This window comes from Zerene cesonia, chromosome 5, assembly GCF_012273895.1.
Source record: "Zerene cesonia ecotype Mississippi chromosome 5, Zerene_cesonia_1.1, whole genome shotgun sequence".
In the NCBI taxonomy this organism is placed as follows: Eukaryota; Metazoa; Arthropoda; class Insecta; order Lepidoptera; family Pieridae; genus Zerene; species Zerene cesonia.
The window spans coordinates 3,378,105-3,392,662 of NC_052106.1; the positions used below are offsets into that span (position 1 = coordinate 3,378,105).

A 14,558-nucleotide genomic window follows, 5' to 3' on the forward strand; every position below is an offset into this window, starting at 1 on the left:
TTTTTTTTTCGTTTTAATAAATTTGTGGTTGTTCGTCTCGCTTAGGCGCGCGCCTGGGGCGTCGTCGAGCGAGACGGTAGATTGCCACCGGGTTACGCCTTCCGCGCGTTCTCGTCATTATGTAGGTTGGCCCGTATTAGAGCCTCCGTGTATTGAGAGTGCATGTATAAAATATAATAATGTAGTAAATACGGCGGTTGTTTGCGGTGAGGCCTGTTATTTATGTGCGCCCGCGGCTACCGCGCTACGCACCGCCCCCAAACCATATGTCTCCACCTTGAGCACTCGTTTCTTATGTACATACATCACTCGGATTATACATTTATTAAATAACAGTTTATTGCTCGTTTGCTTCTCTTTGACATGTTCTTTTGTGATAACTTTCTTACTCAACATCAGAATGTACGAGCACAATATGATTTTAAATTAATTTTCATTGTATGTAAGCAAAGATTAACAGTTATTATACAGAAAAAACTTGGCTAACGGACCACGCGCCACGTAAAATCGAGTACAATACAAATTGTCAATTTTGACGAAAAAACGTCGAGCCTGACAAATCTCGCATTCCATTGAAGACGGTCACGCTTGTTAGATACCAATCACTATTCACGTTGACAATACGTAAAAACATCAAAACATATTACAGTGCGCATTGTTTACGAAATTGGACTTCATTATGCGAAACTACGGGAAGCTTATACGCTCATTGTCGGGTGTTATGGGCTGCGAAGTGTTACAATAAACAATAGTGGACATAGAAAACCGAATGTTTGCTCACAATCTGTAGAGACAATCGACATTTATGACCGGACAAAGACGTCAATCGATTAGATTCTTTTGTCGACAGAAATAAGAACTTCGACCACACCGCTTGACGTGCGTTGCTAATTTTCTAATTTTGTACCCTCCAAAGATGGTGCAAGAATTAATGTACTTTCGACGAACGGTAATAAATATTTTTTGACACTTCATTTTCTATATTATAAGCAATCTCAACTTATAACAGTAATTGTGAATAATTAAATAAGCAACCACTTTTTTCAAAAAATAATAAAATGGTACTTACTTTATATTTTATACTGTAGGCACTAAAAATGCTCTAGCTAGAGCGTGATATTTACGTGGCTTCTGACTTTAACACAGACATTCCGATATTTAACCTTTATAAGATATTCTACATTAAGTCTACCCGACGCAATCGGGCGCTTTGTCTTTATAAACCGCTGACGCAATTGAAGACCAAAACGAACCATGGGAATTTAAACAAAAAGGAAACTTAATCCCTAACAATAGAGCCCCTTTTCACGACGTTTAAACTGTTAGTGTTCGAAAGAATTGTTCGTTGACAACAGAGACATCGATTCTATTCTTTTTTTGAATATCGATTGTAAAAAGCATTCTCATGATGCTGTGAGAACACAGGTCGAGTCTCGAGTGTACAATCGCGGCTTAAATTCCTTAGTCTATTCAATGTAATCTGCTGTCTTTGTGTATGGAGTTACACGCTGGCCTGTCAAATTATCATTGTTAATTTTGAACACGAAGGTACATGCAGATCGGTAGACGGAAGATTATCAGATGCTTTCCCGTCGGATCGCCGTACGAAAGACTAGAGTCGAATCCTTATTTGGATATAATGGTCCGCTTCACCGTTACCATCTTGTTAAGACTGTGATTAAACAAGGATAAGACGAAGTCAGTTAAGAGATTTATTATATTGCTTATAAGTATCAGCCATAATTCGAGTTAAAATTCGAACCGATAATAATGAACATTTTACCGTCATTAAGAGATACAGCATAAACAATCGCCTAATTTAAAAAGCAAAATAACGAAATATTATCGCGAAAATATTTATTCTCGTAATTCTCTATCATGTTTTGCATCAATAAAAAAGGAATTTGGTATTTGAATGCATATATTTCGGAATGATAAATGTGATTAATCTCTAATCTGCCACCGAATTCTTCGCTGAATACCTCACTTGTAGTTTATTGAATATCCACTAAATTAAAAGTCGTTTTGGCCTTTTTAAAATTTAAAATAATTTATTAATTGTTGACTGGCGTCCTAAAAAATATAATAAAAAAATATTCGCTTACCCATTTGTTACAAAATATCAGGGAGTTGAAGAGAAAACTTGAGCACGAAGCGACCGTCGGCGAATCGACGAAACGATAAAAAAATCTTTATAAATGTTTAAAATCAGACCGTACAATATCAACGCTGCGACACAACTGCCTGTTAAGAAATCAGGAAAGTATGATAGCGAATTTTTTAGCTTTAAATATGTGAATTTGCAGGACCGCACCGATTTGCGCTGATACCAAAAAAGACATCGACAGTTGACATTCGGCCGCCGAATAATTGTGTTTTACAAGCGAACCGAATAATAAATAATTCAATTTTGCGGTCCGCCGATTATATTACAGGCTTTATCCATTCCGTATGATGCAGGCGACAATAAAAATGCAAATGACGCCCAACGATGTTGTAATTTACGGTGCTGAGTTCTTGATAGAAACGCCAAGTATGGCTATCGCTCGTATATTATATATTCGGGTTTTACTACTTAAATCATTAGTCGTCTACGCCTTTACAGATTTGACGTGTTTCCGTTAGTATATGCCGCTTGTTAACGCTTCTGAATGTTAGCAAAGATTGATACTATTGTTCTCGAAACTTATAAAAAAATGTAAAAACCGCTGACCTCAGCTGATTACGTCATAATGTAGGAAACACACAGTCTTACACAACCTTTTTACAGATATATGTAACGTCTCGTAAAATATTATATTGCGTATAAATTTTTTTGGGATTACATCAGATCCGTTTGTGTATCGCTTTAAATCTTTATTTCTTTAAACTAAATGCGAAAACACACGAGTTATACCGATTCATTCATGGTGTCCACACGTATTATGTCTGCCATTCGCCATAAATTATAATTGAAATGTCATCGAGACAATTAAAGATTCGTCATGTCGTTTTAATATTGTTTCCTTCCTTATCTACGAAACCAGATGTTTCTATTTCCAATCACGGCATCAGACGGATTTAAAAAAAAATCAATTTACAGGTTATTTAGTGAATGTATTATGCAGATTTAATCGATTGTGTTCTTCGAAAACCGATAAATCTATAGAGGCGAGACAAATAAGTCATAACATTGGAAGTCCCGGTAAGGACAAGGCCAGACAATTCGTTTTTTTAGCTTAGGTATCGATGCAAAAATCGAGTTGTTGCTAAATAAAAAAGTGAACGATCTCTCCGAACCAGTTTGCCGACGTGTCATTGTAAATACCTAAGTAAATTATTTGAAACACATTGTCACGTATGCTAATGAAATGAAACGTACCTAAATATTAAATTAGAATGTTGTTGTGTCCACATATCACAAAATATAATATTTCAGCTGTCCAATTTATTTAGCTTTAATCACCGCACAAGATTAACGTATCACAGAAGTTTCCGAACAACATTACATCACTTAAATAAGATAAAAATGTGGACCGTTAAAAATTTTATTGCGGCCAAAATTTATATCGTGTTACATCGCTCTACAAATATCTTAAGATACGTTAAAAATATAATAAACAACCAAAACAACATGCATTAGTGCGATTGGCCGTGGATGTTTTAAACATCCTAAATTATAATTCGTAAACCACCTGTTTAATAACCAAGAACCTAATCAATTCACACATTGCCCCTCATCAAATGTTATAAATGTATTTGTTCGTTGCTTTTATTAACTCGAAACATTAAGACGTGGACGTGTATTTTAAAGGTTCTCCGTCGACACATCAAAGTAATTTGATAGTTGTGGACTAATGCGAATTAAATCGATTAAATTTCGCCCTGATGCATTTATTATCGAATATCGATACACCTACGTAATGATTTTATATTCATCACTAATAAATTCTGTATTTATTGAGCTATTTCTATATTTGCCTCGGGCTTATCGTCTACTGCGAGCGGTAGATAAGCGAAACTAATAAATAAAGTGTGCACAGAAAGCATAGTTCCGATTGACTACGTAAATAACCGTTACAACAATAAGTCACTGTCAACCAGTTACTAAATTGATTACGTGATAATATTCATTTCGCCTTGGATTATTTTCAGCTTTAAATCAAATGCTTTTAGTGAAGTGGGTACAATAGAAAACAATATCAATGAATAGAATACGATATATTACAAACGATATAAAACAAAATATTTGAAGTTTTCATTGACATGTAAAGACAATGGGTATAAAATCTTTATATTTTTATCAAAAATCAATATGATTGTTTTAGTCATATACAAGAACATTACCTATATCGGTCTCTAATAATACAACATTCAAAAAATATTGTTCAAGATTTTTTTCTATATAGCTATAATAAATATAAAGAAGCAGCTGCTTCCTCATTTAAATTATAACCAGCCAAGCGAGAAAAAAATATATTACTTTCCGTTTATATACATATGAGACATTTTAATGAGTAATATAAAAATAAAATCGCCAAACTTTAAGTGGAAAACAAAGTGTCCATGAATTTAAAGTGAGTAGTTTGGAGTATCAAATTTCGTGACACCTTTTAAACACCTTGAAATTATCAAATGACCCAACAGAGACTACGCATTGACAGACAACTTCAGGGATAATAAATATTATATTGGAATAATTAATTACCAATCTGTGAAATCTAAACGTTCAAAAATCGATCATTAATATACGCATACGATAATATATTGAAATTACACGCTCGTTATAATAAATTTTGTTAATTGGTAATTCTAAAATGGAGGTTTATTTATTTGAGTTAGGAATGTTTATAATTTTTTTTTGTGTTGTATCTGCTTATTTGCTGCTAATCTTTGAAACATCTGAACCAATTTTGACGTGATTTTCGTTGACACTTAGTATTGTTTCAATTTGATTACGAAGCTTAGATTCTGGAAATGAAAAATATAATAAATATTCAGTTTTAATTATATCATAGCGGGAAGACGAGCAGGGTCAATTGATAAGCTACCCCCATCATCAAATATAACCAATGATTATCATACATTTTTATTGGAGCCAGTATTGCAGACCTCAGACAGAAAGTTTAAACATCTGAGTATGGCTGAGATTTATATCTAAAATCTTATAGTTTAGACCACCCAACTACTTTTATTCGTCATCTTAACACTCTTTCTAACGGATGTATTAATGTATATCGGAAAATGATATTTACCGACACCACACAGGAAGGTTTTGTTTGACACCGACAAAGTTTCAAGCACTCAGCTTACAAAATGTCGGCGGACATTCTTGGAACGCCGCGGAAAAACGATAGGGTACCTTTATGGCGATTTGTGTAAAGTAAAAACTCATAATATTTCTGCTTTTAAAACGCCCATGCACACTTCTGAAATCGACCATTATGGTATACGAATAAGGTGTCATTTGAAGTGGCGGGAGTTGATTTAGTATGGTCTTAATGTGGTGACGTAGCGGTGACACTTTTCAAATATTGTTGCGCTTTGAAATAAAGGTTTTTGTCGGCGCTATGTAAGGAATTGCGTGCGGGCTCTGTCAATCGAGACTCTGCTGCAAGACGTAGATGTCTAGACTCTAGAAACTTCGATACATGACCTCCTTTACGCCTGAATAGAAGCCTTTAGCTAACTATAATGGGCTGTTTGCTGTGTAAGAGATATGAGATATTATTTGAATAAATTGGATTATTGTTTTAAACGTTAATATATCTTTTAGTCAATTGGTCAGAACCTTAGAGATTTTATACGCTACTGTATATAATTAACAAACAGTCCGTCCCGGTCACACTCGTGGTACATACTTATTTAATAAATTTCAAACACCGCTAGATTGGATTTAACCAAAACAGCAGCTCAATTTATATCTAAAAAGTATTCCAGTGGTTTAGGCTAAGATTCCACAAAGAAGGCTTTTACTTTCACTGAAAAAAAGCTGTAAAATTATGTCCTGCACATAAAGCTATCCGTTGTTTTATTGATTTTGCTTTCAAATTAATATTAAATGCCCAAAACGTAAGTGACTAGATGTTCACCTGACTTCACCCGTACATATATAGCCTATGCCACTCAGTTGAAGGTTTCGAATGGTGAAAGAATTTTGAAAGCGGTCCAGTGATTTTTGCGTGCAAAACGTTGCGAACATACATAAATACGAGTTTCTTCTTTATAATATTAAAGTAGATAATATGCCTAAATCACTTAGGAAGCTATTTCACTTATATCTTGAAAAGCACATATCGACAGAAAATTCTACATAAAAATATAAGGATGCTAAATTAAATACTGCATTGTTAAACAATTGCGCTCAAAGCTGGTACATACATTGCACATAGTTGTCGCAGATTCATAATTCATGGCGCCCTAAAATACGTCATTCGGCAGAAATAATAAGGCTGTGGGTACAATATAGGGCTATAACGGAGCCCTGACGTCGTCCAATACATGACGTCCGCTTGCTTATTTATATGGAATTCTACAGTGACGTCCACGATAGACTAAGAGATGGGATAACGTATAAGAAAACACGAATCGATTGAAACGAAAAAACGAACTGAACGACTTCAAAGCCATACCACTGTTTTCCGATTATGTCCCTAAAAATCTATTTAAATTTTCATACTTTTTTGTCATTTTAACTGATAAATAAGACAGATAGTACGTAGCAGCTTCATAGCTTTATAATAATTTGATAATTTTTTTAGTATTTTACATTTCTTGGTAATTAAAAATACGCAGTAAAACTGACAGGATCGCTATATTTGATCTCTCAATTTGTCTGTCAGAACATAGAATCTGCTTTAAGTATATAAAGACCCAGGAACATAAGTATCTAAAGAAGAAAATTAACCTCTTAAAAAGTACTTGAAAGATGCCAAAAATACCTTATAACTTAGCCTTAAAAACATATGTGAGGTAGTAAAGAAATACACAAATAGGTACACATGTATGTATAAATAAATGTCTATTAAATCTAGTTACTTTAACGCTATAACGAGAAAATCTTTATGATTGAACTCTTAGACTATCGCATAAAGGAATGCCGCCGGTATAATAGGACAGCAAAGCATTGTAATGCCTTTACATGTATATACTGGGACCATTCATCTCACGCCGATCGCGAGGCATGGGCATCATAATGTTCTTACAATAATAATAATTCCCAGCTAACTAAATAAATTAACGATACGAATTTGAATCATTAGGCTACTCGTAGGTCAGTTATTAGACTGCGTTAGCTGGAATATTAAATAAATAGGGATTTTGGAAGTCTGTTGGAAACGAATACACAGCAAAGAGGTATATAACTCATAGTGCCGGAAATTTTACCTATATCTATTAATTACGGAACTACCGCTTACTCCGGCTTCGCCCGTCTAAACCGGCATAAAAAATAGCCTCTGTTATCGATTTAAAATAAAGCTTTTACCAGTACGAATGCGAAATATAAAATACGAATGTTTCATCTTTTATTTTCATCATGGTGTAAAAAAGTATAGTGGTTTAAGGGGGAGCGAAATTATCTACCTACGTACATTTTTCTTAACTACTATAACATGAGACTTCAAAGCTCTTCTTATGCAGATTTACGGCCAGCTAGACCGCATCGCAACCTTTCATCATTTGGAATGGGAACAAAGTATTGACTCGAATAATGCTAAATTTGTCCAACCAAGCAAAATTTATTTGTCCAAAAATTTTATATAATGACTAGTCTACAGCGGGTAGTAAATAAACAATTAGTACTAGATAATGTATCTTAACTAGTTTATAAAAATGCTTATGCACACATTGAATATTGATGTATGAGTGGGAATGAGATTTAAATACTAACTTTTAGGTAGGTATAGCCGACGTAGTAATATGTATGAAATATAACGTCCAATGAGGACAACTTCGTATGCAAAAAATGATTATAAATTTCTGTGAACCTTATAGGACATAAATTATAATTAAAATATATACATATTTCAAATCTACACTTAGGTACTAATTACCGTGTTCTATTTAATTTCATAATACGCTAAAAAAGAATCAAGCAAAAAAATACAGGCCCCATTTGCCAATATAATAAATACACATAAAACCTGCTAATAAACTAAAGCACGTGTGTTCATTAACTAAAAAGCCTCATTTCGACAGCCATTATTATAAACTATATATCGATATATCGGTGCGTGGCCGAGAAGTTCTCACGGCGGCCCGGGGCTAAAGCCAAGTGTCTGAAATCAGAACTGATTACAGACTCAAGTTTATTCACAGCCTATTTAACGCTATTTAGAATAACTAAAGAAACTATTCAAGGCAATATGCTTTAAGTTGATGTTTTTAAATTATAATTAAATTTTTTTTAAGTTTATAAAATGCCTCGAATATCATCACAAATTAAACCTATACATAAAATTCCACTGTGTAACAACTATGTGTGAAAAAGTTAGTTAATGTTTTAATTGCTCTGAATATCGTGTAGGTAGGCTACTGCCACACAAAGGTATTATGAGAAATCCTATCCTATCCTACTAATCCTACTATATTATAAATGCAAAAATTTGTAAAGATATGTGTATGTTTGTTTCTCTTTCACGCAAAAACTATTGAACTGATTGCAATGAAATTTGGTACGTAGATAGCTGGACAACTGGAATAATATATAGGTAACTTTTTATCCCCATATTCCTACGGGATACGGACTTACGCGGGTGAAACCGCGGGGCTCAGCTAGTTATTCATATTGCAGTTATGATTTGGTATTGTTAATAAATGTTTATTTCGTTTCTGAAGAACGTAATAATACCTACAAACAACGTCAAATTGTATGTCTTACATAAATAAAGTACAGAATACAGGCATATTTAGACTATGAATGTTTGATATATTAGTTATTACTACTGCTAAAAGGCTCAAAAGATACAAAAACATATCTCAAACCACGCCCTTCATGAATCCGAATCACATTCATGCATTACCTAAGCGCGAAGGCATTTAGTAGGTTTGGCTTCGATAGCATTTCCAATGATGCATCAAAGATAACAAGAGGCTAAGTAATGGTGTTTTCCTGTTACCTATTACAGACCTAAACACACGATAACGCGACCTACCTTTAGTTTTAACAGAGTCCGCATAACCATAAAAAAATCTTATTAAATATTCAAATTGCATTGCAATAAAACAACAGGACACCTATGCAAATAAAGATACAGAGGCAGCCTGTTTGTAGGAACTCTGCAGGGTACCTCACGTTTTAGTTTTATGACTGCCTAGGCCAACGGTAGGTAGGCATCGCTAATTTTAATATAGCCTTTATGCGATAGCAATATGGACTATTGATTTTTGTTGTTTAATTGAATTATAGTTCCGTTTGTTATAAAGTAATCCCATGTGTCATTTATAATGAATAATTTCGTTTCGGCGTGTTGATTCAGAAGTTGCGATTCTACAATATTCGTTATTATTTGTACAAACGGGAAAGCTTGAATAATTACAAAACAATTAGCTATAATAGGTTTTTGTTTGAACTAATTGTTACGTCCCTTAATCGAAATTGATTGTGAATTAAGCTATATTTAGAATAATCTCTATTTAAAATAATACCTTCTTGATTAGATGCATAAAAACAAGCATTTGAAGTATTTAATATAGAAATTAATTGGTGCATTTAGGTAAGTAGTACGTACGTATGTAAATACATTCTGGTACATACGTGAAGCCTGGAAATAATGTTAGTAATAAATAAAGGGAAACCTAACTTTTTATAGTACAGTCTTCCTACATATGTTATAGATATAGGATTAAATTGGTGAAGATGACTTCCGTTATCAACAATTACCTAATATAAAAAATATGTAGGTACGTTGGCAATGTATTTTGACCATAAAGGTCTATCAGAACAGAGACAATGCAATTAACCAACATTATAGAGGAAAGAATTTTATGAATATTGTGAAAATATGAAAATCCATGGAAAGTTGTCGCATAAGAACCACAGGATAGATCTTTGTCGCCATTGTTATATGCATACATATAACATATTATGTAGAATGTAAGTGTAAAATTTATATCATTCAAAAGAGTAACTATCAACAAAAGAGTAAAAAGCAGTGGTGGCTCAGTGGTGAGAACCTCGGACTTTAAAATCGATAGGTCGGGGTTCGAGACCGGGCTAGCGTGCAGGAAATAAATTGATTTTTCAATTTATCTGTGCATGTAGATAACATCACCACTGCTTAAAACGGTGAAGGAAAACATCGTGAGGAAACCGGCATGTCCGAGAATCAAAAGTTCGACGACATGTAACATCTTCCAACCCGCACTTGGCCAGCGTAGTGGATTATGGCCTGAACCCTCATAGAAGGCCTGTGTCCCAGCAGTGGGAACATATATGGGCTGATGATGATGATGATGATGATGAAAAGAGTAACTACACAGTTTCTTGCCGGCTCTTATCTGTACAAACTACTTTCCGAACCGGTGGTAAATGTTAAAACTATGTTATGTCGATTCAAACATATTTAAATTTAATCACTCATAATATTATAACTCTCCCTCTCTCTATCTCTCCTCCAACCATAGTGTTAATTTTACATCTAAAAATGTAATTTTCGGTTCTAATATTTTTAAAAACCATCGCATAATATTGTACAACGAAACAGCTCGTCAATATTCATCTAATTATCGTCACATCTTTATTGGAAAATAACCAACTTCACCGAGAGAAGTTACACGATTTTGAACGTTGTTTCGTCTAGAAACTGTTTAAAATAAATATCAGTGTTGACTTGTACCTATACATTTGTTACGGATACAAACGGATGTGAAAAAATCTATAGAGTATAGACGCGTTGTGGGGTCTAATTAAGATATGTAAGCGATATGGTTAGTGGTACTATTGTGAATCATACGCTCCAGTTTGATGAGTTATATGCAGGTACTTTAATAAATATGCATATATATTTATTCAAGTGTGTATGTCAATCAGATTATAAGATATAAGATTTTGGTGTATGTCTACCTGCACCTATACATGTACGGCTAATATCAATTTTAATTGAACTTAGGTAATTGGAAATTTATTTGTGATGGATATATATTTATCTAAATTCAGTTTTCTCTTATTTGTTATAAAAACAGGTAAAAGTTTTATATTTTGCTTAAATTAGGTTAAAGACAAACGTTTCATTATAATAATGACGTCACATGTTTATAAGATATATTGTTAATAATAGTTTTAAAAGAAATTAACACTCAGAAGTTCATAAAATAATATGGAAACATGTCTCACATTCTTAATGAAACGACCTGCAAATTTATCACTCGAATGTTAGCTTAGGCTAACCGCAAAATTGAAAAAATACCGAAATGGTCATCTGGAGAACTAAATACATATAAATAATCGGGTTTTCTTTAATTGAATATGTCGAAGCGGTGTGATGCGTGGGCTGGTGATACGAATTATAGTCCATTGTTACAACTGGGTGGGCAATGCTCATATTTTTGCAGCAATATTTAAAGAAAAACTTCGCTAATGATACATTGCGTCATGCTCCTGCAATAGATATTAAGTGCAGGACCTCTTTGGTGCAGACACGTGAGGACAAATGTCGGAATCTGTGTTTGATGCAAGCTGTAAACTAATGTAAGAGCTAATTAATTATTTCTTTATTACACTTTGACTTGATTTCGTCCGAGTAAAGCTGGGTTAAAAAAGTATTCTTTGTTATCTTCTCGATAAAGATTTTGCATTCTAATAACAAAGAATTTTTCTTAATGAATCTGTCAGTGTTTTCGTTAAATCGTAACAAATAAAGTAAAAAATAGCTACCTAATATATATATATATCTATAAATGAAACATAATATAATTCTCGTTTTAAAGGAGGTACCTATTATAAAATATAACTCAGCACGTCGTACGCACTCCTAAGATGTTTTTTCGATCGTCACAAACTCCACAAAAGACCCTCGCATTTGAAAATGAATTAAGAAGTAAATTCGTTCTTTACGTTGTGTACTTCAGAAGCGCTTTGTAATCATTTGTTTGTAAAAGGATTAAATTGGGAAAATGGCGACATGACAAGACCCATCATATGTGTCATACGGAAAATCTACAACGGAAGTACCTAATATGAACAATAGATACAACAATAATCAATTCCACTGATTCCAGTTGTTAGATGTTATCAAAATATCAAATAGATAAATTTTCTGTGAGTGAATGAGCGTTTCCGTGATAAACAACGATAAGATCTGAATTAATATGCGTTTAAGTTGTGATATATAAGTACTACAACTACCATATTCATTCATAAAATTTTTCAGATCTACGATTTCATGGAATATTTTAAGAATCCTTCGATAGACTGTCTTATCGCTATTCGTCTTATCGCTCTAAAAATATTTTTTTTAAACAACAGCTGATTTCTAATTAACAGATACACTTATTGTTTTTAAAGAGAAATTATAATGATACAACATGTGTACAACTTTCATTGAAGTCTTATCTTTGTGCCAGCAATATATTTGCATGTGCGACTCAGAATTTGACCGAAGAATCGATTGCTAAAAATCCAAGTCGCTCACTAAGCTACGTCTAAACAAAAAAATACTCGAGCGGCCCACGCAGTTTACACGAAAATTGATACTTATTGCCATTAGCATAAAATCGCCGTCGCATTCAGAATGTAATCTCATATGCCGTTGTATGATATTCAGCTACAATAATGCGTGCATTGGGCAGGCGCGCGCGCGCTTCGATCTGACCACTACTGTGCAGTTCCCACGAACTCTGAGTGGTGCTGCACTCTTCACACTGTATAGCAGCGTCCCTCTCCCACTTGATGGACTGCCGCTCTTTCGTTAAACGAAGCACACCCACACACGGTGTCGGTATTTCAGTTTGTTCCGACTTTCTGAAGTACACCCGCATAGATTAGCTACGTCAGCCCACAACTTGAATTTTCTATAGCGTTGTATTAACGGTTAGGGAACAATGTATATTCTATGCAAGTATAATAATTAAAGAATTCTGAATATAGGGGAATTTATGCCGTATCTGCGGTATGCATATAATTTCCTAGACAAAGACAAATCCTCCGAACCGTATTGGATGAATTAATTTGACATGACGATGGATTATGGCATGAAACAACAAGGATACTAGACTATTTCTAAGTTAGTTTCTTTTTATTCAAGAGTTTTGGACTAACTAACTAATATTTTTTTGTAAATTTTTTACTAATAAGGTGGTAAAATTATTTATTCTTTGAGTGCGTTAAGTATAAATTATTATATTGGTAACGTCAAAATAGTTTAAAATGATAGGTAGCTAAAACTAAGTAGGTTTTGCATTTACCTTTTGCAAAGAGTAGTATATCCCTTTACGCTATTCAATTTTTTAAAGAAAATGTTTAATATTTATTCAGCCAGAAACATGATATTATATTTTATGATTTTTTTTTAGATAGTAATTACAAAAAAGAAATCTATAATTGTCTTATTCGCAAGTCTTTTAAAATATAATGAAGTTATAACGATCCGTTTTTTAACCGACACATAACTGCCTAAACGCAGGTTTATCATAACATTATGATCAATTAGCCACAACTGCTAGCAAATTAACAAATCACTAAGAATTTAGAACACGTTATCCGTTGGTCAATACATAGCGCGTGCTCCGAATTAGTTGTCAGGCAACACCGCGGGCGCTAACTCTATTTCATATAATTAGACGGAATATTTCAGCGAAATGCTATTAGCCAAATTCAGAATTAGCGTTTAATGTAATTGAAGCCATTTTGAACGTCAATCTTTTGAATTCCGATCGGACTTTGTTCTTTTTTAAGTGCAGTAAATATGTAAGAGATTGTTAGGTAAATATTAATCGAATAAAACAAAAACTAATGCGTCCTAGTATCTTTTGTTAAATGAAATTGATTCAATTGTTTTATCTATTCTACATATATATGTTATGGTTATGGCATTATGTATGAGTGAAATAGTCTTTATTCAATACTTTTACTTCGAAAAAACCTTACACATTGCATCAATAAAAATGCTTAGTAGTGATTACTATTGGTTTAAATTAAAGTTATTGAAGGTTGAATGCGTGTTATATTTCATCTTGGTGAAGATTTTGGATTGGAAGGATTTTGGATTACAGTACCTAGGTACTTGGTATTAGCAGAAGAAAAAGCCAGAGGGCGGTTGTCTGTTACCCTAATTTTTTACAAAAATAATATATGGAACTTGTATTTTGTGTGCTCTACCATCCTTCATTGTAAAATGTTACGAGTTCCAGTTTGGTAAAACGGATGAGGCGGTTGCCATAGGCCAGATCGTAAGGAACGCCGGAGATGAATTTTGCTCATTTTGCATCTTGTTGGTAAAAAGTCATAAAAATAAAATCATTAACTAATAGGATACATGTTATGGAGGTCCGCTTTCTTTTCCTCGCTTCAGTCTTTGTTTGTCCACTCGTCAATCCTCTCCTTATCCTTACCTTCTTAAAAGCGGGCAGCGCATTCGCAA

At 33.6% G+C, this 14,558-nt stretch overlaps 1 protein-coding gene across 1 annotated transcript in view; it reads right to left on the reverse strand.

Moving 5' to 3' along the window:
* Positions 1-12,957, reverse strand: part of LOC119840169 (protein spaetzle 3-like) — a 17,238-nt gene extending 4,281 nt beyond the window's left edge. Inside the window, exon 1 of the mRNA XM_038366682.1 lies at positions 12,748-12,957. Within this exon, the coding sequence (XP_038222610.1) occupies positions 12,748-12,957 (210 nt within the window). The remainder of the gene's footprint in view (positions 1-12,747) is intronic.
* Between the last annotated feature and the right edge of the window lie 1,601 nt (positions 12,958-14,558).